At 31.7% G+C, this 26,173-nt stretch overlaps 1 protein-coding gene across 2 annotated transcripts; it reads right to left on the bottom strand.

Moving 5' to 3' along the window:
- Positions 1 to 130: 130 nt before the first annotated feature.
- LOC129227486 (fructose-bisphosphate aldolase-like) lies at positions 131 to 24,881 on the bottom strand. Of its 2 annotated transcripts, none has more exons than XM_054862058.1 (7): positions 24,746 to 24,881; positions 12,755 to 12,872; positions 6,910 to 7,176; positions 6,219 to 6,379; positions 4,553 to 4,811; positions 3,372 to 3,571; positions 131 to 384 (listed from the first exon to the last, which is right to left on the bottom strand). In XM_054862058.1, exons 2-7 carry the CDS (start codon positions 12,861 to 12,863, stop codon positions 292 to 294), a joined length of 1,089 nt encoding a protein of 362 aa, XP_054718033.1. In that variant the 5' UTR covers positions 12,864 to 12,872; positions 24,746 to 24,881; the 3' UTR covers positions 131 to 291. The 2 variants fall into 2 exon arrangements, with proteins under 2 accessions (XP_054718033.1, XP_054718032.1); XM_054862057.1 differs by lacking the exon at positions 131 to 384 and adding an exon at positions 418 to 765.
- Between the last annotated feature and the right edge of the window lie 1,292 nt (positions 24,882 to 26,173).

Here is a 26,173-nt window from a genome sequence, read left to right as displayed (position 1 = left end):
CATATAACCATGTATTTCAACTAGAATTTGCCTAGCATGAAAAAGTTGCCACTAGCAGAAATAACTTGAATGAAGTCGGAAAGTAGATCAAGCTCAAATCGTGAATTAGCATTCGAATAAAGCTGAAACATTTGGGCTTTAAATAAACATTTATTATACATCAAAGTTACATATTTTTCTTCATTATAATTCTCTATAGATGGAAAATAACAAGAGAGAAATCACGTTAACAGTCATGTATGTTGTAACAGAATTTTGTTTTGAATCAAAAGATAGGAACAAACAAAACATTTAGTAAGCATGATCTTTGATGAATAGGGTCTCTCCAGCCGCAGCTCCAGAAACTCCTCCACCATATTTTCCAAGAGCAGCTTCGCTATTGGCCTGATTGTGCAACACACAAATAGAAGAAAGCACATATAATCAGAGAACAACAACATTTAGAAAGTTAGGTATTACACATAAGACAAAGGCAAAGGATGAAATCTTAAAAAGAATGTTTCACGAATAAGCAAAGTTTTTCAAAATAAAAATAGCGCAGCAATGCAGCATTAACAAATAAAAAAATTGGCACTTAATGAATGGATAAAAATGGAAAGAAAATGTCAAAGTGTAAAAGTAAACATTCAAGCACATGCAAAGGAAAAAAAAAAAGACATGCAGTAGAAATTAATAGGAGTGTGTAGGCACAAAATTGGATTTTTGGGATGCAAGGCTTTGAATTGAACCTGGTACATATTTGCCCTGACATGCAAGTCCATTTGCCTAGAAAGGAATAGTAAGATTAATGCATCTAAATCTACTAGTTAAAATGCCATGGTATGGAAGCAGGTAGAATTAACTTAAGCATATTTAAAAAACATTCGACCTAGAATAATTTGTATAAATTATTTTTTACTGGGAACATTCAGGACAACCATATTCAAAATGTGCTATGATTGTTTTCATGTCTTCATGCAGTGCAAAGCGCTTTTTTAGCCTACTTTCCCAGTAAAAGTCAGAAAAAGAAAAAAGCATGAAAAAAGGCTTAATACATCTTAAAAATATCGCGAAAACAAAGTCAAAAATAAAATAATTAAATAAATATCTAAAAATTGGAAAGTAGGGTATTGAGATGGGGAAAAATGTCTGTCGGTCTGTCTGTGTCTGGTCTGTCTGTCTCCCCCCTAACAACTTTCGAAAGAATAGTCCGATTCGAACAAATTTCTTTTTGTTCGAAAGATCTCAGCGAGGACACCTCATTCCTATATTTCACTTTTTGATTTGAACTATTTTTTGTTCAATTTTGAACAGTTCAAAAAAATTGAACATTAGCGGCTACGGGAAAATTTAAGGCAATTCCGCACTGTGAGGCGAATTTGCTTCAAACAAACTTTGTAGGAAAAAGCTTTTGATAAAAAACTTGTATATAAAATATCTTTTTGATTTGAACAATTTTCCGTTCAATTTTGAACAGTTCAAATCCCTTAACATTAGCGCCTACGGGGAAACCGAAAGTCAATGTAGATTCCGTACTTGAAGGCGGATTTACTTCAAACAAATTTTGTTGGAAATAGCTCTTTACGCTAAACTCCAGACTTCGACTCCGAGAATTTAGGGGCACTTCACTCCGACTCCTGTGCCCGACAATTAATCGGACTCCGACTCCCCGACTTCGACGTTTTGGCAAAAATTTCTACACAAAGGACAAATGACTGACCTCTATTCTTCGATATTCGACTCTGACTTCTTTACCCCAAAATGAGAGACTCCGACTCCGCAGCTATGGTTTTGACTGTGAAATAATTGTTGATTTGACTTGTTTTTATTTTTACGCTAAAGTTTTAATTTAGGTACTCCGTTTTCGGCGAATAAATTCGAAGTCATTTATGTTTCTACATAAAGTTATGCGCAGACGATTTTTTTTTTTTTTTTGACAATGAAAATTATTTCTTTAAGTTGACATTTTATTGTTTATTTATTTTGGTAAGTGCATTAATTCATTTAAAAAATTGTTTTTGGAAACGGAAAAAGAAACTATTTTTTTTTTTTTGATATGATGTATTTATTTTAATGAGCTGATAAATTTTAATTATTTTTTCGTTTTGAAAGCTGTTAAAGATTTTTTTAATGGAAAAAGTATTAGCTGCTTTGTTTAAAAGTTGCTGCTATTTTATTTATTCAGGTTTTTTTTTACGCATCTAATTTTTTTAGACGAGTGAGGAATATTTTATTCCTCGAGATCAGCTTAAAGTATTTTAAAAATATGTTTGAAAACATTTGCGATTTTAGCTATTTTTGAGAATATTGATCAGGTACTAGAAAGTAGTATGGGTATACGGGAAAGTAGGCTCGTCTAGTTCGACAGAACTTCTTGTTATAGTTATAAAAAGAAATAAACATTCTACTACTAATTCGGAAAGTAAGCTGCAATACTTCCCGATAATATCAAACTTTTAAGCTTTTATGTCAAAATTTTAATTGAAAGAGATTACTAACATGAATATTTAACTATTTTAAGAACCTAAAACCATAATTAAACAATTTGAGATAAAATTATGCACAGTATCAAAAATTTAAAACACAAGTACATTAGAAACTGCGAATCTTTTAAGTCATCTCGGTGTGGATTTTGGGAACAAAACTTTTTTGGAGCTGTTCGAGTGTCAATAAATATGTGTATAATATACATATTTCAATTATATTTGACTTCAATCCATATTGTATGCAGAACAATATCCTTGAAACTTTATTTTAAATGGGGGTCATGGCCCCAAATGACCTCTCATCTGTATCCACCCTTGCTTTGACATCTTAACACTGAGAAATGTTGATAAAAATTAGATCAAAAGATTCATATTTCATAAAATAAAAAATTATTTGTTTCAAAAATTGTTATATCTTATAATGTTCAGTAAGAAGAGCAAGTTTAAACAATCTTGGCTCTAAGTTCTTCCCCTTAGAGGTTAGACGTGCTTAACTTTCAACTTGATTTAATGAAATTAGGAAAGGTATTAAGTACTTTAAAACCTAATAACTTAATTGCATGAAATAAATCTTAAATTAAGATGTTCAACTATAAGATACAGTTTTCAAGAGTAAATGAAATTAAAACATTTTGTAGTTCTCCAAGCTGCTGAAAGGTAATACAATTAAGATATTAACTGAAAAGTAGAGAAAATTTAACAAGAGTCCAACTGCTCTAACTCCATTCTAGTTTTATCTGGAAAAAATTCACATAAAATTGGCCACAACCTGAAATTCAATTATTTTTCATTGGTGATCTGATACTAGAACATTTACAAATTCATCCTTGATAAATAAAGGGATATAATATGTAAGAGTATTAAAAGTAATAGTCAAGTTATATTTAAAATAAGTTTAAAAAATACCTTAGCTCGTTTTAAGAACTCATCCTGGCCAGCCTTTACATTTTCTTTCTTGCCAGACCATGCTTTCAGAGCACTCGCCTGCAAAGCACGACCATAGCTGAAAGTCAGAGCCCATGGTTTCTTGCCAGGATATTTGTTGAGAGCATCAAGATTGATGGAAGCTTCTTCCTCAGATTGCCCACCAGATAAGAAAGTTATTCCTGCAATAATTATTTTCATGATGACAGTTTAACTTAAAGACAGTGTCCATTGAAAAAGAAAGCATTTCTTTACATAGGTTAAACTACATTCTAGCCAACTTTCATTGAGAATTTCTCTCATAAATATATATGATTTAAAGAACTTTCACATTTGATTGCACTTGTGAACAGTAAAAACTCATTTCCCTTAAATAACTAGGAAAATTATGTTATTACTGTGCGTCACAATCATCTGTATTTTTCCCCCAGTAGATGTTTGCAGGTATGAAACTGGTTTAAAAATTAAAATTACAATATTTTTCGAACACTTAACTCAAACTTCCCTTTATCCATTCAACACAGAATACACCCTTCTACAATAATTGAAATAAATCAATGTCTTACAAGCAAAGAATATAGAACTTATTTCAAACGATTGTTTTTCTGAAAAGAGACTTGGAATTTCTTCTTAGAGTCTAGGTTTATTTATAAATCATTTTTATACAAGCAGAAATTATTCACTTAATACTGTTAATTGAGTATTCTAAAATGCCACAATAAGTTTATCTATATTGAGTGAAACAAGGGATGATAGTAGACTAGTTAAGTTTTCAAAAACTATGAGGAAGATCCCAGTCGGCCAATTTTTAACCTAAATAAAAAAAATCGTTCTATTTAAATACAGGCCATTTTGATAAAAAAAAGTTTCAAATATTTTTTGAAGGTCTGAAAATGTCAACACACTTATCCAAAGCCAAAATAATCCTGTCTTAGAATGTAATAACTTAGTTGCACAAGGAAGCTATCCTCCAAAAAACCATAATGAAAACCTGACAGAATATTATTCTTCGAAAATTAATATGGTTTCCATTAAAAAATAAATACCCCAAGAGATTATATTCTATATTTAAATTATATTCATAAAAATAATTCATTTTTTAACTAATTAAGAAACATCAACTTTTAGGATTCTTCTGTAATAATTTTACTAAATCAACAAACCTGGAACTGCAGCAGGTACAGTCCTTTGCAATGCAGTCACGGTAGCTTTAGCAATATCTTGAGCAGTATATTTCTTAGAACAGCTCTGACCAGGAGTAACCATGTTGGGTTTCAATAGAGTTCCTTCCAAATATACATGATGATCACTAAGAGCTTTATAAACAGCAGCTAAAACTTTTTCAGTCACTTTTTGGCACCTTTCTAAGTCATGGTCACCATCAGGCAAAATCTCTGGCTCAACAATGGGCACAATTCCAGCCTAGGTAAGATTATCATGAAAGTAATTTTTTTAATATCTACATTTTCATTGATTTTTTTTATTCGGGAAAAACTGGAACAGATTTAAGTGTTTGATTTCTTTTATATTACAATGAAATACAAGTAACACTAAACAAAAATAGAGAAATTAAAATTAAATTACGGAAACTTACTTTGCTATAATTTGCATAATGGGGAGGGGGAGGAACAAATGTTTTATATGACACTACAAAGCTCACTCCTCCCTCTCCCAAAAGGTATAACAGTATTTTAAAACAATTATTGCATCAAGATTATAGAAACTATTCTAGTATTAATCAGTTTCATGGCCCCATAAAATAAATGCTTGCTTTATATCTGTACTAAATCAAGTGGTAAAATTTATTTTTCACTATTCATTATTTATAACAAAACCTCCCTCCCAATCCCCTCTTAAGTTGATATATTTAGTTTTATAACATGATCTCACCAACAGGTGTTAGTATCTTTAAAATAAATAGGTTAATGTTCTAGGAGTGCCTACCTCTCCTAAGAGCTATAGGCCTGAAGAAAGCATTTCAGACCCCTGAAATATTTAGCAGAGTAGCAGACGAAATAATGCACATGACCAACAAGGTTCAAAAAAAAAAAAAAAAAAAAAACCCGCTTATTTTATCATATTGGATGAGCTAATACTTAGACAACATATTAGACTTTCATTGAATCCAGTTCAACAGCAACATTAAAAATCTATCGTTACCCTAACAAACAACATCTCATTAAAATGAGACTATGTATTTCGAATTAACTTAGAAAAAATGCATCTTTTCGAAACAGAATATTCAAGACACCATTTTACTTTTAACTGGATCACACAAACATGCAGACAACACACAAAAACATTGAGAAAGCTGTCAAACCTTCAGCATTATATCCTTGAAAACACATGATAGAGCAACCAACATTCAAAATTTTAATTGCTTATGCTAAACAACAAGAACTGTTGCCACACAAGAAAACTTTTAGAAAACCTCGAGGTTATACGGTTATCACATGCAGGAAACCCAATCCAAATGAGTGAATCGCCTGAATGACGTCACTAGCGATTCAATGTTGTTTGTCGACATCCGAGTAATTTGTTTGAACCGATCTGCATGGGGCAAAAACTTATTTTAGATAAAACGGTGGGTTATTTTTTTTTATATATTTCATTTATCTGAAAGAAAACTTGACTAAAATGTTAAGAGCAAGGGTGCACCCTCCTCCCCCACAAATTGTGGAAAATACCCCTCAAAACGCCCCTATTATAAATGTCAATGGCGCAGTCTGCCATGACCTCCCCCTCAAGTGGGCACCCCTGAATGTTCTAGGGCTGTAAGTTAAATAAAAAAAAAAACAAGAACTTTGACAAAATTATTTTAAAACTTACCTTTTGGCACTCTGTAGCATAACGAGCAAGAACATTAGCATTTTCCAAAATAGCCAGTGGAGATGGGGTATGATCCCTGATTTTCAAAACACATCTCCATTTGGCAAATCGACAACCAAGTTTATGATATTCTTGGCACCTTGTAGCCAAATCATCAAGACCTGATGAAAGAAATTATATCAGAATGAAAATTCAATAATTTAGCCTTAATGACAAATAAAAACCTTAAATTACTACAATTTACATTTTTTATAAAACACATGTAAACAATGAACTAATTCTTTTATAGAATTAAATTTTTCCAAAAGGACAATGTATTTTACATTAAAATATTTAATAAACATTTTCCGAAAAATATATCTTTCCAAAATTTTACAGGTAGACTCAAAATGTTTCAATTATAAAAACTTGAAAAATTTTTGGGACAGAAAAACAAGTTTATAAGAGGTAAGAATAAATAATCAACAATATAAGATAGTTCAAAATTACACCTTGTCTTTTAGACAAGAAAACCCTGTTCTCAAAAATATATTCTTTATTTTCAGAGAGAAACTAAGTATCCTCTAGTATTTATCAATAAAATAAACATATAACTAGGCTTAACAAGATAATAGCCTGAACGAATTCAAAAAAATAATAAATCTTGAAAATATCAACATATCTCTGGCTATATATATTTTAAACAAAGTACCTTGAGTTGTGCTTTCTTCATCAGTACCCATCAAATTAACAACACCTTTGTCTACTTTGATTCCAGGAATAATGCCTCTGTTTTGAAGAAGTGTAACAAAGTTTGTTCCATCATCACTTTTTTGGAAGAGGGTTTCATGAAATAGGATTACGCCACTTATGTAATTGTCCATGGATTTGTCAGATGTGAACAGCAGTTGTCTGTATGCTCTCCTATTGTCTTCAGAATTTTCAACTCCAATATTAGTAAGCCTCTTACCCATTGTTGCTGCAAAAAAATAATGTCTCCATTTAAAGTTCAAGTCATTTTCAAATTTAAAAAAAATTCATTTTCAAAAAAATGTGCTTTCAAAATTACTGACTGATAAAATTTAAATAGTGCTAAAAGCTAAGTCATTTTCAAATTAAAATATTAGAGTTAAAAATAAATTTAACTAGTCTTATTTTTTTTAGCTCTTATCCAATCTGCAGCTCTGAAAGTTTTGAATTATTTTGAGTCAAAACAAATAAGAACCTAATTATTTTCCATGCCTTAAAGGTATAAAGAAAAAATAAACAACAGAAACAAGCTTCAGACCAAGTGAGGTATACTTAATCCTATTAATTTTATCAATCCCCAATGAAGATCAAGAGACATCTTAAAGAAATTCTCCAAATTTAATAATGGATTCCAAGAAACTTTTCTAAATATTTCACCTCTATTGAATATATGTTTATTAATTTCAAGATTTGTTTTCGGTTAGGAAATCCAAAAACTATAAACTCTGGTTCTGTCTTCTGTACAATTATTTCAGACATCAATATCTTCCATTTAAATAAGCTTGGAGAAACCAAAAATTATGTCGTCTTCCTCTTAGCTAAAGACTATATTATGAGTCTTAAATCCCCTAACTAACATAGCAATTTTCTTTAGAACTTTTTCTGCTAGTTACAATATTGTTCCTAAGCTTAACTAGTTTAAAATTCTGATTTTCTACTAAACTTTTCAAAAAACTTGAAACAAATCTATGGTTGATCTCTTCAAAAGACAATAACCCTGCACTTATTAAGGAGCTCCTTAGTTTGATGCTATGGTTTTCTTTCATTTTCGACAATAGGTATATAAAGCTTTAATCGCTTTTTTTTAACGTAGGCAGCTTTTTAGTTCAGAACCATATCCCTTTAATACCCAATAGCTTCGTCATAAATTGGCCACTAGAGGGCGCCTGTGATGCAGGGAGTGTTATTGCTGCTAATTTGATAAGTGTTTTTTTACTATAATTTTTCATTATTACTGTCTAGTTTTAGGTTTTTTTATTTCACTTTATCATGTAATTTAGTTTTATTGTGTTTTGGGGGCTCATTTTTTGCTGTTATTGTATTCTTGATGTGTTTTTGCATTTTTTGGAGCTAAGCCTAACATGTGGTGATCTCCTGTTTTTACTTTCTTCTATATCTAATATATAGAAGAAAGTATTGGATTCGTGCAAATTTTCGAATTTCGAAGGATTCGAACGTTTTGAGGTGTGCTGAGTCCATTTCGACCATTTTTGGAAAATGTCTGTCTGTCTGTATGTGTGTGTGTATGTGTGTGTGTGTGTGTGTGTGTATCGTCTGTGTGTGACCAGTTTTTTGTGGCCGCTCTACAACAAAAACTACCGCATGAAATCGAACGAAATTTGGTACACATATGTGCCCCTATGTGAACTTGTGCCCATTAGTTTTTGGCGCGAATTCCTCCAAGGGGGGTGGAGCAATGGGACGTTTTTCGAGTTACGCGTGCTTGCTATTACTCAGGAAGTAACTGGCGGAATCAAACAAAATTTGGTCCATATGTTGGTATTAACAGGAACAGGTGCTGATTCAATTTTGGTGTCAATAACGCAAACGGGGGTTGAGCTATGGAACGTTTTTTGTCGTCAATTGTGACTGCTGTATCTCAAGAAATAATGAACGGAATGAAAGAAAAATTTATCGGCAAGTAGCCCTTAGTGGGTATAAGAACTGATTTTATTTTTGTGTCAACAGCTAAAAAGGGGGTAGCGCAATCACCCGTTCTTTTTTTCCATTTTGAGTGTCCTATCTCAAGAAGTAATGCTACGTTCTGGTTGAAATTTGGAATATATGTGAATCCATGTGTAAACAGGCTTTGGTTCAATTTTGACGCCGATCGCTCCAAGAGGTGTTGATTTTTTTTTTTGCGAATAAAAATATTTTTATTAATGCAACAATAAGAAAGATAAATCGTAATAGATTGTCGTCTGCGTATTTCTCGTGATTTTAATTGTATGGAAATGATCGGAAATATTATCTCAATGATTTAAAATTTTTAACTGTTGCCATCTTATGTTTGTTAACAAATAAAATATTTGTAATTAATTCAAGCAAGGCTTTTAAAATAACTTTCAATTTTCGCTCTTTGCTTTGCTTTTGCAATAATTCAGACATTGGGATAGTCGTCAAGTTTTTGCATGTGTAATTTTGTTTTTGTTGGGAATATTGCTTCCTCGTCAAGCATGGGGAGGGATCAGAAAAAAAAAAAGAAAAATATAGAAGAAAGTTTCGTGATGGCCACAACATACTAGTTTTATTTTGTATGCTGTATTGGGTGTAGCAACTCTGTTTATTTACTGCTGTTTTAGTATTTATTCTGTGTTTTTTTGCATTTTTATCTTTCTGTTTTGCCTTTTGGAACATTCACTGAGTAGAAATGGGTGTTATATGCATTATGAAAGAGGTAAAGAGTGGGAAGGGGGACAGGTGGATCTCTTGTGATTTATGTCATATGTTCTGCCTGTATAAGGGGGAAAATGAGTGTTTTTGAGGAGGATTATATTTGCACTAAATGTGCTGAACTCTCAGACTTAAGACTTAAGATGCTAGTTTTGGAAGCCCAGTCAGCATTAGGGTATAGGCCAGTTGTAGAGGGTATAAATGTTTCAGAGATTCAGGGGGAAGTTTCAAATGAGGAGTTAGATTGGGAAACTAAGGGTGTAATTTTGGGGGACTCTATGGTAAGGGAGGTGGGTAACACAGTTGGGAGAGTAAAGCGTAAGGTGGCTAGGTGTTGTTTACCAGGGGCTAGGGTAAAAGACGTTAATATGGTTGCTGAAAAGAAAGGAGTATTGAATAAGGAGGATATGGTTACTTTGTGGGTGGGAACAAATGATGTAGGCCACAGTAAAAATGAGGAGTTTTCTAGGGAATGGGAATCCCTGTTGGATAAAGCAACAAGCTTTTCGACGAGTTTTTTCGTCAGGGTTGGAAAATAGCGACGTAGATCAGCAGTGGACGGAATTTAAGGATAAACTTGCTAAAACCGTTGGGGACTATGTTCCATTTAGGAGAAAAGGTGTTAGTACCAATATTTGGCCTATGTGGTTCTCCAGGAAGACTAAAGAAGCTCTTAATTATAAGCAAGCCACTTTTCGTAAGTTTAAAGAAACTGGTCAGAGTGCGGAGAGGCTCCAGTATGGTAAGGCAAGGCGAAATTTTAAGTATTTGGTACGGATTCAGAAAAGGGAATTGGAGCAAAGGCTGGCAGATGACATTGATGAGAACCCTAAGAGGTTTTTTGCTTACGCTAATTCTGGGAAAGCTCGAAACAGTCAAATTGGGCCTTTGGTTGATGAGTATGGAAATTTAATCCAAAACGATAGGGATATTGCAAATGTTCTAAATAACTTTTTTTCCAGTGTGTTTAACGATAACTGTATCTCAAGAGTTGACACTAACAAGACACAAGCTATTATACAGCTTGAGGATTTTGTATTTTCCAGGGAGGAGGTTTTATTTCATTTGAAAAAGATTAAAGCAACTAAAGCTCCGGGACCAGATAATATCTATCCAAAAATTTTAGTTGAATGTGCAGAGGAATTAGTGGATGTTATTTTGAATATTTTCAATGCTTCTTATAACTCGGGGACGGTACCAGAGGACTGGAAGCTGTCTAACATAACGCCACTCTTCAAGAAGGGGTCTAAAGGTATTGCTGGGAATTATAGACCTGCAAGTTTGACTTCGGTGATTTGCAAGATTTTTGAAACTTTGATCAAAATTAAGATCATGATGTTCTTAGAGACTAATAGTCTGTTGACTAGTTTGCAGTACGGTTTCAGGAAAGGTAAATCCTGTACTACTAATTTATTGCATTTCTACGACAAGGTTACCTCAGCTTCAGATAACAAAAAATGCGTGGATGTTGTTTATATTGATTTCAAAAAGCTTTTGACAAGGTACCGCATGTTGCTCTTCTCAGCAAGTTAGCTGACATAGGAATAGGAGGAAAAACTTTACTTTGGGTTAGAAATTGGCTTACTGGTAGGAAGCAAAGAGTAGTTGTGAGAGGAAATCATTCTAATTGGAGTGATGTTTTAAGTGGGGTTCCTCAGGGATCAGTTTTAGGGCCTCTTTTGTTTATTATATTTATGAATGACATCAATGGAAATATTTCTGGAAGCATGAATTGTTTTGCTGACGATGTAAAAGTTATGGGGATTGTCGAAAATGAAGAACAAGTAAAACAGCTGCAAGAGGATTTAGATCATATTACTAAGTGGGCAGATAAATGGGGTATGGCAGTTAATGTAGGGAAATGTCAAGTGCTACACTTAGGTCATGGAAATAAGCGTATGAGATATCGTTTACAGGGTTCAGTCATTAATCAGGCAGAAAATGTTATGGATCTGGGTGTCTTTATAAATCAGGACTTCAAGTTTAGTCAACAGTGCAGTATTGCTAGTAACAAAGCCAACAAAATGCTTGGGTTCATCAATAGATCTATTTCAAACAAATCTAAGAAAGTTCTTCTGCCTTTATATAGGAGTTTAGTAAGACCTCATTTGGAGTATGCTGTTCAGTTTTGGTCGCCTTATCTGAAGAAAGATATTTTTGTATTGGAAAGGGTTCAAAGAAGGGTAACTAAATTAGTAAGGGGACTCTCAGATTTAGATTATGATACCAGACTTAATAGGCTTAACATGTATAGCCTGGAGCAAAGGAGAGTCAGAGGGGACATGATTCAGTTATTTAAATTTATCAAAATGAAAGATGTAAATGGATTAAATTTTTGCGGGGAAAGCAGGACAAGGGGTCATTGTTTTAAGCTATTTAAATCTCAGGCTAACTTGGAAATCAGGAAAAACTACTTTAGCAGGGTCGTGGGCACTTGGAATAGCTTACCGGAAGAGGCGGTAATGAGCAAGGGAGTGGATAGCTTTAAGAGGGCCATTGATCTTCATTGGGGACTAATTAATTGACTAGGACCAGCCTAGCTGGGCCCAGAGCCTGTTGCTGGTCGTCACATTTGTATTTGTAAATGAAGACCCAAGGAAAGACTATAACAAAATATTCACTGTTAACATAACTCACAAGCAACAATACTGATATACCTTAAAAAATATATCAGTATTTTTCCCACTAATATTTCACAGCTTCTTATACATTAAAGAAAACAAAGGTTTTGTGCAATATTACTCTTAACAGATTCGGTCTCAAATGCTGCAAAATATACAAAATATTTGAAATTTTTAGTGGTTGGTTTTTGTAATCTAAATTATTAATGTATACGAATAAATACTTTGTTTTAAATTATGAAATTTAGGTGATGTGTCATTGATTATGACATTTAGATATCACCACACTACTTATGATAAGCTAGCTATAGTCGGGATAAAGTGAACTAGGCAGTGCTGAAAAGGCTATGAAGAGCCGGATCACACTATTATCTATGCTGACAAGTTAGGTTTGCCCCAATGACAGTTGGAGGTTTCTGGTACGTAAGAGCTTAAATTTATATTTTAAATCAATGAGCACATATGATTTTTTTTTTGCTTGGTGAAAAAAGAAATTGAAATTAAAGCACTAACCTGTACTTTCATCGGCAGCCAAAATGCCTTTGCCGGGAGCAACAATGGCTTCAGCAATATTTCGCAAATCAGTTTGCTGCTGTTCGGAAAGGTAACTGAAGTGTGCCATTTTGATTTACTGAAATACAAAATATACAATTAAAGGATTTTAATTAATTTTTTGAAACAGTTTTCATAACTGTTCCAAACAAGTTTTTAACAATCAATTTGAATGTCAATTATTATTAAGTCTTCCTTAAAGTAATTTTTTGCTCTTAGTATTATATTAAAAACTAGAGGACCTGACAGAAAATGTTCTGTTCAAACTTTGTAAATTGAAAAGTTAAAAAATTTCAAACTATCAAGTGTTTGAACCATTTTGTTGAAAAAAATAAGTAAAAACAAAATGTTTTAAGCTGCTTGGTGTCAGAATGTGTATATTGATTGCAACATGATTTATCTAGATCCCACTGAGCAGTTGTTTCATTAAACATTTTTTCTCCCGTTCTTGATGGCTTGCTCCTTCAGCCATACTCGAAAGATAAAGAGTCCTCAGATATTAAGTGTAAAAAACTAATTACCCATCTAGAACAAACGGGAAATCTTGCCACAACATCCCTCATATGAAAAAGAATAAAACAATAGAAAATATATCGTTTAAAAAAATGATAAAGGTAAAAACATTTCTCTGAATAAGCGGAAATCCCTCCCCCCCCCTCCCAATGTAAAATAAACACATTCTTCAACTGAAATAACTAAAAACTCTGAAAACTAAAAACAATTCTTTGAAATTTAGATTATTTTGCCAAATAAACAAAAAATACAATAAATTACATTAAGAGTAGCTTTAAAATGCAAAATGTTCACGCAACTATTGTTTATAGCCAAAGTCGCCAAGCCACCATTTTACTGTAATCCAGTAAGCGAAGCCAACTCCGAACGATTAGCAGTCTGGTCTTTTGCACGTAAATTTTTTAAACTTCATATATTGCCTAATTTGTTCTTTCCACCAAAGATAAAGATCTTCCACTGCACTGATTTTTGTGTACAGAACTATCCCGTTGTAATTTATCTGAACGAAAATAAAATTTGTTTTGTCTTTAAATTCCATCATCTTTTCTTTTAATTATATACTGATTAGTTAGATAATTCTTACAGTATTTTTGGCATTGGTGCCAAAACTCGGATGGATTTCAGCCGAGAAACACATGTTGCTAGGTATGGTACTTTCTGATAATTTGGTTAGAAAACCTAAAGAACCGATCATGTCACATGGTTCAACTACGAGGACAGAACACACGTTTTGCATGAATCTTCTAGTACTATACTTTATATCACGGGATCATAGGCGGATTTATGGGGGTGCCAGGGGGTGTGCCGCACCCAACATTTTTGAATATGTTTTGAAAAAATTTAGTACATATTTTACCCAGAAACGCAGTTGGATTTTTTTTCTTTTCATAGTACAATGCAAGTAAATTTACTTGAAACAAATCCAGTGTATCACCACAAGTCACCAGTGTGAGAATACAGTTATATATCATAACTGTGCTCATATTAAGAATCTAAGTAATTTTATCCATTTGAAAAAAAGAAAAACTTAATAATTTCATGCAAATAAAGAAATTTCTATTATTGACTATTTTTTGTTCAGTGCAGTGTTATAGAATCATTGTACGCTTTGTAATTGGGCAGTTCTCAAAAGGTGGGAACAAAAAAGTTAACTTTGAGCAATTTCAAAAATTTTCGAATTTGATATCAATTTTGCTTTTATTCTGTAGTATGCATACCTAGAACACAATATATGAACATGAAAAGACAGCAGGTATTTGTAAAAATTGTTAATTAGCAAATTAAATTAGCAGTCTGTAGGTAACAAATTTTGGACATTGTTGTCCTGTAGGTAACGGATTTTGGACATCATCATAATGTAAGTTACCATTTTTGACAACTGTTAATCTGATTTTTAACTTTTCCAATGAAAATTTTATTTACTACTTTTTGAATTTTGCAATTTAATGATAAAGAGGATAGTAATGAAGTACTTGAATGGCTACACATACTGCTCTTTACATATAATAAAGTTTTGGAATGATTTTGAAGAAGTTGATGAAAGGTAGAAAAAAGCTTCATGGAAATAATTATACAAACTTGTAGTTTGATTTTTTGGGACAAATAAGGAATAAAAATAGAGACAAATAAATACGACATATACAGTGGCTCCCAAAAGTCTTCGTACACCTACGACTTTCAAGAAAATAGGCCCCAATCCATTGGTTAGAATTAATATTTCAGAATAGGTATTTAATTATAAGATCTATGATCATTTTTTAACAAGACTACATGAAATTTTTTTAAAAAATATTAAAACTTAATTTTTTAAAAATCAAAAACCAAAAAGTGCCGGAAATTTTATCTCACAAAAGTCTTCGTACATTTTATAAAATTTCTATATATTATTGAATAATCTAACTTTTGATTAAGTTATTAATTAGTAGAATATCATATAGTATTCATAACACCTTTTAAACGTCTGGGAATAGATTTCATTCTTTTTCTTTCTTTTGCGTAATTTCTGAATAAGTGTTCAACCACCACTTCGAGTCTTACCGTTTCTAGCTCTATTTTCGTTTTAAAGCCCTATTTTCGTAATCTAGCCTCCAGATCTCTCTAAATATGTTACATTAAGTTAAAATCTGGAGATTGAGGTGATATTTTCTAAACTTTAGGACAATTTGAGGCACTAGACGCAAACGTTGAAAACCGTGTGCTTCTTATCGTTGTCTTGATAAAAAACAAAGTTGTTTCCAATAATCAAATTTTTTGCTAAGAGTTCAAAATTGGTTTGTAAAATATTTAAAGGAACAGCATGATTCATTATTTAATCAAAAAATTCCTAACTACCAAGTCCTGATGCTCATATGCACCCTCACACTGGAACACCTTCACCGTCCTGATTATCTGATCCAAATAAGTTCTTAAGATTAAGTTCCTAATTTTTTTTCTTCTACTTACAATTATACAAAAAATTAACCAAAAATGTTGAATTATTTTTTATCTGTAAGTAAGAAGTGATTCCAAAACGTTTTTAGCTTATTTATCATTGATTTTGCGACGAAAAGCGTAAGCTTTCTGTTTTTCGCACGACCAAGAAAATTTCTGCTTTAAGAGGACCCATGTAATTCAGCTAATCAGATAACTTGACGAACAATTTTAGGTGAAAATTAAATGTAAAATGTTTCATTTGACTCTGCAGAAACTTTTACAGCACTCAAATGTGTATTTTTCATAAATTTTTTAGCTTGAAATCTCCGATCACGTTTTGTCAACTTTGCCGGTTGACCTTTTCTTACCTTGTTTTCGGTGCAATTCCTTTCTCTAAAGCATTTTATCAAGCACTTTACAATAGAATGAAATAAATTAACTAATTTAGAGACATTTCAAACCAATTTACCACTACTGTGGGAAAAAAATTCAAATTTTGAATGGTGTTTGCGGTTTTTTACGAATACCAGCTATTTTACAGTTATAAGCACAATATTAAGGAATAAATAAACAAAAAATTAAAGCCAAATGACTTATAAGGGTCAACACAATGCAAAAATATAAATAAAACGGTATATGATAATTTTAATCATGAACTTATTCGAAAATATTTGAGTGTACGATGACTTTTGTGGAGTGTTATTTCTCTGTCTTCGTTTTCTGCCCATTTCAAAAATAAGATCCGTCAATATTTTGAAAAAAATCAAGGGTTGTGTTTAGAATGACATAGGAATCATGTGAAAAAATATTGGACTTCATATTCGAATTCAGTTTCGAGTTATTTTGGTTTTACTAAAAAATTTCAAAGTGTACGAACACTTTTGGGAGCCACTGTATATTTTTAAAGGAAAAATAAACAAAATATGCTTTAAGAAAGAATGTAAAAAGTGACAGTTTTAATAATGAATATATTTTCTAATGTCATAAGAATTAAAACGATGTCTAAAAAAAATTATTGAAAAAAGAAATTCGTATTTCTATTTGGAGATCGTTAAATTATGTTTCCAAAAGAAAGAGAAAAAAAAATTCTAAAATAATAAAAGCGGCGGGAAAAAAAAAATTTGCTTTTTCAGGTGATAAAGTCGCCAAAACTGGTGCCAGCTGACGATTAACTACATTTGTCAAACTGGAATCCCCCTTTGGTAACCTTTAGCTTATCGTATACTGTGTTGTCGCTAACGGAGGTTTGCTTGGCGATTTTCGCGCAAAATGGCTTTCGTTCGATCATAAGCAGCCATGTTTCTACTGTAATTTATGTATTGCTCAATGTGTAACGTATTAATTATGCAAAATACCTATGGATTAAAGAAGATATCATAATAATCTTTTTTATTGATGTTAGAAGACAGTGGATTATAAAAAAATTATAAATAAACGGACAGAATTATCGGCGTCAAGATCGTAACGCCATTTGGACATCTCACATGTATGTTTAAGAAAAATTATTTTTCTTCTAAGATACTGCATAAAAGCTTATGAAAACACTTTTAAACAATTAAAAACTGATTCTGAGGATCGATAAATACCTTTAAAACGAAAACATCATATACTTAGTTCTCAAATAATAGCATTGTAAAGATGGTAACTTTTGGACATGCATAGAATTTCAAACTTAGTTTTTTCTAAAATCGTTTACAAAGTAAATAATCTGTCCTTACTTTTGTTATTTGTGTAAAATATTAACAAAAAATTATTCAGTGTAAGATTCAGGCCTTTAATTTTTTTTTTGAAACGTATGGAAATAATTAAAAAAAATTTTTTTTTAATGGTACATTTGCTCAGTTAACGTTTTGGTATGTCCAAAATTGTGCCATTTAGCAAAGAAAATATTTTTTAAGGGCATTTAAAGAGCTTTTTTTCCATAATTTATGTCAATTCTTGTCTCTATACAGCATTATAATTTACCTCAAAAATTTTAGAGTTAATTAAAATGAAAGTTATTTGGTGTTGAAGCTTCAAAGTTGAAGTCTGTGTTTGCTCCCAGCTTTTGAGAACTACCCAATTGGGTATTTATTGGTATATCATTACAATTTCTTCTATTTTAAAACAACCATGGCTGATCAAGTTGAAAAAAGAAAAATATGAGTATTGTAATAATAAAATCTTCTCCATAATCAACTAAAAACCAAAGTTTTTAAGGCAAATTTTCAAACTTTTTCGAAGGAAGACTCCCGGACTTCTTGCTGCATTCAGAGGGGGCACAATACCAGTGCCCCCCTCCCGCAGAATGATGAGTTTATGTTTTTTAAAAAATATTCTTTATCATTGCAGAGAAGAAAAGAACGCATCCTGTGAAAATGCAGTGATTTTAAGAAAAAAAATAATGTTGGGAAAAAACCCTTTTCTTTCAAAAGGAGAGAAATTTCGACAATTAAATTTTTCAACACCTTCAGATTATTGGCGGTAAATTGTGTGCCTCATCCCCCTTCTCTCTTTCTTTAATTTCCCCCCTTTTTCCTTCGTCTGAAAGTAAGCAAGTCTTCGAAATTTTACTTCTCTGAAGCCCTCTCCTCATCTAAAGTTATTACGGAGTATCTCAAATTTCGTTTCCTGGGTTTTAACTTCAAATTTTCCAAGGAAAATCCCCCAATCATCTAAAAACATCAAAAATCGTTTAAAATTGCGCTTTTGGAGCTTCCGTTTTGAACAACTGCAGTGTCTCTAACGTTACCAAATATGGCCTTACACTCATGCATTTGAGATTTTAATTTTGGAAAATATTCGAACAAAGCCTTCGACCCCCTTTCTCTAATACCGTCAAAGATTGTTAATATTTGGTTTTCAAAACTACAATTTCGTAATATTTAGGGGGAGAACCTTTTGGGACATCAGCCTTTGAAATCCTCTTCCTAATATAATGGGATGTTGCATAAGAACTTCATTTTTAGAACTTCAATTTCGATAATTTTCTAGGGGAGAGCTCCAGAACTCCCTTTTCGGTAACAGCATCAAAAATGATCTACATTGCGATTTTGGAACTTCAATTATGAATAATTAAAGAGGTAGCGGGGGGACATATTTCTATTTGTTTTTCAAAAAATCGATTGGTGGCAATCGCCGAGTCTCATTCCTTACCCAAGCTATAAATATGGACTACAATCACATTTATAAGACTTAAATTTCTAAATATAGCCATGGAGCCCCTCGTACTTTTCTTCCCCCTAACATCACCCATTCTAAAACTGCGATTTCAAAACTACTACTTCAAATTTATTTCGGGGGGGGGGGGGGTGAACCCCTCTCCAGGCTCCTTCCAAACCTGAAGCTGGATCCACCTTTGCTTCTAACAACATCGAAAATAATTTAAAACTTTTTCTGCAGTTTCAAATGTTAAGAACTGCCGAGCCCCTAATGTTACTAAGCACGGTCTACATCGCGTTTTTAAGACTTAAATTTCGAAAAATTTTCGGGAAAGAGTCTCGGTACCCTTTCCTCTACTATAATCTAAGATTGTCAAAAACTTTTTTTTAAACAAAAATTGGATGAGACGCTTAGCACACCGTCCTCTTGAAATTAAGCGAGCGGACGCTTCCATATAAAATCTGAAAATGAAAAAAAAATCTAAAAATTTAGAGTCTTGAAACCTTTTTCCCTAACATCAGTGAATATAGTTGTAACGTTTTTCAGGACTTTTCTTTCGAGATGCTTCTAGGAGAGAGACCCAGAACCTCTCCCCATAACATCATCAAAATTTGTCTATACTTGCGTTTTTGGAACTTCAATCACAAAAAAAGAAGCGGTGAGGATTGATTTTGCTCTACTTATTAAATAAATCGATCTGAGACATTTCTTAAGTTACCCTAACGTCAACAAATATGGCCTATAATCGCGTTTTTAAGTCTTCAATTCCCAAAACTTTTCGTAGTAGTCTCCGCGAACTTTTCTTTCCCCTATATCACTAGACACAGCATAAAACTGCGTTTTCAGGATCACAATATCAAAATTTTTCCGGGGAGAGAACCACCTGGAGCCCGTTATTTGATGGGGGGGGAAACAGTTTTAATAGTGCTCCCCCATTCCAAAAATATTTTCTGATTTTGCCACTGCCTTGTCCTAGGATTCCCCCCCCCCCCCCTCCCAAGATCCTTGTTATTGTTGCACCCAAAATTTTTGGCCTAAATCCGCCTATGCATGGGATCTAAAATCTTTTCTTTCAAAAGAGAAATGGGAGCTTCACTCTGTTTTATCTATTCTCAATTGACATATCACAATAGGAAATTTCATTACAAAAAGCTGAGCTAGCTCTCTTATTGTCCTTTGGCAACAGGTTAAATATATTTCAGTTCTCGCTCAATAGGTTAAAATAAATATTAATCATTTGGGAAATATAACCATCCAATGTTTACATTAATTAACAAAATTTTTCCGATTTGATCCATCGCCCTTTAAAACCATGCTTGCCACAACTTAATTATACACAAAAATTTGATCAAAATCGGTCCAGCTGTTTAAAAGCCTTATGGTGACAAATGTCCGAACAGATTTTTATTTATTAAGATTATTTTAGATTGATATAAGAAAATCAATTCTTTTTTTTAGTTTGTTTATAAAGAAACATGTTTCCATAGTTAAACCTTAATGCATTATTAGATAAAATGAAATATTTTCTTCAGACTAAGCTCTGTATTTATTGGTAGTAAAAAAATATTGAAAAACACTGATGTTGAGACTTAGAACTTTTTATATACATTTTAAATCTAGTCAACCCAAATGCTTTTTTGAGAAAAAGGAATACGTAACCTGTAAATAATCTATATCTAAGATTTTTGAACTATCTAAGCAAAGTCAATAAAAGTAACAATGATAATAAATTATTAAAGAATGACTCATGTATAATATTTTTATAATACAAAACATTGAAAATCCAACTAATTTGAATAGTTTTTTTATAACACCTTTTAATACTCCGTCCAAATAATACAAAAATAAAAAAATGTAAATTCGAGAAATTTGTAATATTTTTAAGAGGAGGTAACGTTAAAAGAACGAAAATGAATAAAAAGAGAAGCATAAAGAAAAAATTTAAAGATTAATTTTTTATCTAATTTATTATATGAGTTATAAAACTTAAAATGTTGTTTATAATTTTTAAATATTTCTAGTAATTTTAAATATGTATTTTTACTTACAGTATACTCTACAGATTTAATGAAAAATTATAATTTACTTATTTTAATCAACAACTTATTGTGGAAGAATTAGAACTAGGGTAAAACTATATGATTCTTCCAAATGGCGGAAACATTTTAACAGTCACACTTATCCATCTTCCTTTAAGATTTTATGTGTCTATCCTTCAAAAGAAAAAACAAAAATAGGACGACTTCACCGCCCGAGAACAGCTTGCTTCCTTCCTACTAGTTCTGATAATAACTATAATTGAAATCACTTTTAATTTTTTAGTTGATAGTACTTGTCAACTTTTCCATATAAATATATTTTTTCAGATGAACACGTAGAAAACTTAGGCTAATGTAAAGGATGTTGGGATCAATAACAATTCGGTTTTCATCTTTACGTGTATTTGTATAAAATACATTTCAGAGGGTTTTATTTTTTGATATTTTCGGTTTAAATTTTGCAATCTTAACATTGAACTCAAAACATAGATGCTAAGAAAAACTTCAACCTTAACACATGGTTGGTAAAAATCTCAATGTTTTAACAGAAACATGTTTTGAAAACATAAAAGCTGCACCATTAGTACTACTTACATTTTTTTAAGAAGAAATTTTTCTATATAAATCAAAAAAATTAGAAATAAATATTCAATTTTAAGCAAAAATAGTTTCAGAATCTATTTCAAATTTTTCACAGAAAACAAAAGTCATGCCCTTTGATGCTTTCATGAAACTGCTAAAATGTCACAACATGAATAATCAAGGACAATTTAATCTAACAAGGTCATAAAGGTTATCATTGTTCCACATGACCTTCTAATGCAGTAAACGAAGGTCAAACTTTGATAACAGATTCTGACCATAGCCCTTTCTTTCTAGTCTTCCCCCCTCCCCTCAAATACCATTAAAATACTTGAAGAATATTCTCAGTTAATTAACATTTATATAATTTTTTAGGTAGCATATTCTAGCATTTGAGTTTTTTTTTTTTTTCGAGGCTATAAAAATTTTTTTTTTTAATTAAAAGTAGTTGACAAATCTTGTAATTAAAAACTGATGTGTCCTACATTAACACAAAAGAGATTTTAAAATATTTACTAGATAATTCAAACCTTTTGACTAAATTATTTTATTTATTAATTTTAATAAAAAGATCTGCATGGATATTTTGATGGGTCTAACACAATAGCTAATAAATATATTTAAATAATAATTCTATAAAATATCATTTTTCAAATGATTGCTTTGATTTTCTTATTTTCAAAATAAAATTATAGGTTGTTTTTTTCTCTAATTTCAATAAAAAATCTGTTTAGAATCCTAATTCAAATCTTCAAATATTTAGTTTTTTAATATATCATATCTATTATTTTCATCTATACTAAATAGTAAATCATAAAGGAGAAGCAGGAAGAATGGGACAGGCTAAATTTATATGACAAAACAAAATTTAAAATTTTTTAGCTTGTGCAGTAAATGCAGAAACTTTTGACTTGTTGCAACATCTGATGAACAAGCTAGAAAAATATTTTTCATTTCACTGGTTCTACTTCTGAAAGTACCCAAAATACTAAGATTAATTTTTATTTCATAATATACTTAAAAGAATTAGGATAATAGGATTATTAGGCTAATATATCCAAGATTTTTAAGTTTAAATTCAAACTAAAATTCATCTACTAACAAAACTATGAAGAAATAAATTAAACAAAGATGTTAAAATTTTAATTTATCTTTACATAAAATTTTTACTTAATAGCAAGAAATCAGCTGAGTTTTCAAAATAGTTACTTTATATTGTTGAATCTAAAAATTATTTGATGTTCTTGTAACCCAAATAACTTTTTTTTCCAGAAAGTTTGCAACAGATTAAAAATTAAAAAATAGTCTGCAAGATAAACCAACATTAGACCACTCATATCAACATTGGCGCCAAAAAAAAAAAAAAAAAATGCTTAAAAATAAGTTGAATGCTACACCTGAATTTTACCCCAGAAAATTAATTTACTTAAATAGAGAGAGAGAGAAGTCTTTCTTTGAAAATATTACATTTTCCCCCAACTAAGAAATCAGTCTGCAGATATTCTCAGAAATATGGAAAAGATTAGTTTCTGCTTTAGGCTTGCAACCTAACAATTGATTTGATTTAGGAAAACCAGCATTGTCAAACTTCAATTGCAACACATTTTACAAGTACAATCTTATAAAGAACCACTTATCAATGTGAAGATATTATCAGTTTTAAGATATTAAGCAACTTGGTCATAATGAAGCTTTAACAAGAATTACTGCTTAGCATCTTGAATCTAAAATCCCGTTGCTTTTAACGAGCTTATTTTTGCAATCCAAAAATACACATTCATACTTTCCAAATTTAGTCCCACAATTTGATTATATTCAACAATACGTTTTCATTTCTTAATTCATTATATTCTTGAAATTACAGAAACTTGACTATGGAAAGAATAATTATCCATCTAATTTCTCTGTAGTACATAATAGGCACCATAATAAATAAATAGCATTTCATTTCTTCCATGATTCTCAAATACTTGGCATCTCCCAGTTTATTTAAAAACCTTGGTTTTAATTATCAAATTTATTCTAATAACAGTCATCAAGACCAATTTGTTTAAAAGCAAGAACTGGGAAGCTTCTACCACATATTTTAAAGTATTGATCCATAAATTTGGTATTTAGCAAGCAGTGCAACAAGATTTTATTGTATGTCATTAGAAAATGACCAAGATCTCGATATTCAGTAGAAATAAGCAATTTGTATTCATTTTTTTCCCATAGCTAAATGCATATTTATAACTAAAAACTATCCAAAAAAAAAACTGGCTTTTAGTGCAAATTAAAATCTTTAATTCATTTTGTCTCTAGAGTTTTTTTTTTTTAGATGACTAGACTAAACCGCCAAGAACAATGAAATCAGTAAAATGAAATTAAACATTTTTCATGCATTTTACTTGCTTATGAGATTATTTTTTTCAACCCTCCTTTAAACAGTTGAATCACAGATCCGAGTTGATTTAGAAATTTCAATTTAAATCCGAGAACGTAAATTAAAATAAACCATCATAAAAGAAATTAGTTTCAGTTATTTGCTTTAAAGAATCTGAAATAGCAAGTAAACATCATGGATCTTCACGATTTGATAGCATTCTCGGATTGCAAGGAAAACTTGAATGCTAAGAAAAATATTATCACAAACATTGAACACCATAAATAAAGGTTTTCAACACAATTCCACTTTGAAGTAAATGTATGAAAAAAAGAAAAATAAAATAATGCTCTACAGTAGTTTGTTTAGTTTTGCATAATTAACTGAATTGAGAAATTTTCTCCTATTGGCAGGATTAGTGTCAATATCTCAAGGCAAGATCTTAAACGACTTTCGCAATCAAGCCGGTAATTTCATCATCCGTAAGATTACGAAATCTTACAAAACGGAGCATTTTAAAATAATCGGAGCGAAATATTCTGAAATAAAAATACAAAATCCATATAAAATTTTAATTTGAACATTATTATTCACTTTGCATAAAAAAGGGGGGGGGAGGCTTTTTCAAATTAGATTCGGCAAAATGTGTTTGCAGCAAATTCCAACAACGTTTAGCAAGAAACTATTTAAACTTCAGTAACACTTGTCCGATTTACATTATCTAATCCCAAAATTTTTATCAATGAAGCAGGTTCCCTTGACAACCGGTGAAACTAAAACCTCAGCAATAATAATTTGCTTTTCAAATTCTTGAACAAACCTAAATATTTATGAAACTGATAAGCTAATTTTCCGGGAAGCACTTAAATACATTGACAAGAGACCTGACAATCAGTTTACCTGTTTACGGAGAAATTTTAAGGAAGTACTGCAGCTGCGGAAACTGACAACAACAGGGCGAATGAAGGTGACCTTCTGGGCATTTAAACTGCAGTGACAGAGCAACGTCACACTGAAACCTTTCCTATTGGTTGAAAATTTTCGGGTCTATTCTTTAAGTTGCTAGTTGCCACCAGAGCAAAAATATCTTTGGTTGCGTTCGAAAAGGACAACCTATTTAACCGATGGTTAGTAAAGAAGTCAAGTTGCGGCTAAAACCATTGGCTAAAACGTCTCAAGCGGTTTTCTAGAACAGCTTCGTTTCCGACCGTTTTTATTTTCACTTTTTATTCGCAACTCCAATAAACAATAGGGGACGCTGCAGCCACTGTCTAATGGCGGATGAAAAAGGTAAAACAAACGCACGCCGTAACTTGTAACTTGCTTTGACGCTTAGTAAATGACAGTAATTTTTCATCGTGTTTGTGAGAAATTTTGTTTTCTATTCTTCTGAAATTACATTACACCACAAACTGTCTGAAGCCTTGTAATTTACCCCAAAGGAAACACGTGGAGTGGAATGTTTTACCTTTTTCTTTAGTTTTGTTAGTCACCGCAAGGTAGCGTATTCGAGCTCTGGAGTTGCGGATTGTGGAGTCACTCATATTATATTACATGTGGCTTTGGATTTAATGCGCAAACTATTTTTGTCAATTTTTAGCAAGGAAATTAATTTTTAGAACTATTAGCAAAAATTAGATTTATTCCAATACAAGATTTGCTGGAAAGCGACTCAATTTGTGTATTCCAGCAATTGCTGTGTATTCCCACTTATTCACGCTTCTAATTCAGTAAATATGTGGTTCAACATGGATAATATCGGACATGGATATCAGCTTATTCCAGGCTTAAATCCACTGGAAAACGTGCGAGGAAATCTAACACAAAAATTCTATGAAACTGGAAGAGTCAATATTTTTCGATCCAGGACCTAAAAGCAGCGATAAAGCATGATATGAACTCAATCTGGTGCAACCATGGGCAATTCCCTCCCCCCCCCCCAGCCTGTTCAGTAAAATGTTTTTTTTTACTTTTTTTATGAAGAAAAGAAAGAACGCACCTTGATGGGAAAACAAAGTTATTATTTTAGTAAGAAAAAAAAATATTGGGGAAAAAAATTTCTTTTAAGCATTTTAAATTAAAAATTTTCAATATTGCAGATTATTGAGCAGCTATCCACGCCCCTCCTATTTATCCCCCCCCCCCTCCATTTTTTCTGTTTTCAAGTCGGTCTGAGGAAAGTCTACAAAAAAAGCTTGTTTCGAAGCCCTTCCTTCGCCTATTTCCGCTATAACAATTTGAAGAGTCTGACATCTCGTTCCAAAGGCATCAATTTCACAACATTTTTCGAAGATTTATAACATATCTCATCTTCTAATAACATCAAAA

This window comes from Uloborus diversus, chromosome 8 (assembly GCF_026930045.1).
Source record: "Uloborus diversus isolate 005 chromosome 8, Udiv.v.3.1, whole genome shotgun sequence".
Taxonomy (NCBI): domain Eukaryota; kingdom Metazoa; phylum Arthropoda; class Arachnida; order Araneae; family Uloboridae; genus Uloborus; species Uloborus diversus.
The sequence above is the reverse complement of the archived record's forward strand: the minus strand, read 5'-3'. Positions and strand labels throughout refer to the sequence as shown.

Coding starts and splice junctions, on each gene's coding strand:
- LOC129227486 (XM_054862057.1), bottom strand. CDS start 12,863: ATGGCACACTTCAGTTACCTTTCCGAACAGCAGCAAACTGATTTGCGA. Junction 6,380..6,909: donor TGAAGAAAGCACAACTCAAG/GTACTTTGTTTA, acceptor TTCTTTCATCAG/GTCTTGATGATTTGGCTACA. Junction 766..3,371: donor AGTTCTTAAAACGAGCTAAG/GTATTTTTTAAA, acceptor ATTCCTTTCTAG/GCAAATGGACTTGCATGTCA.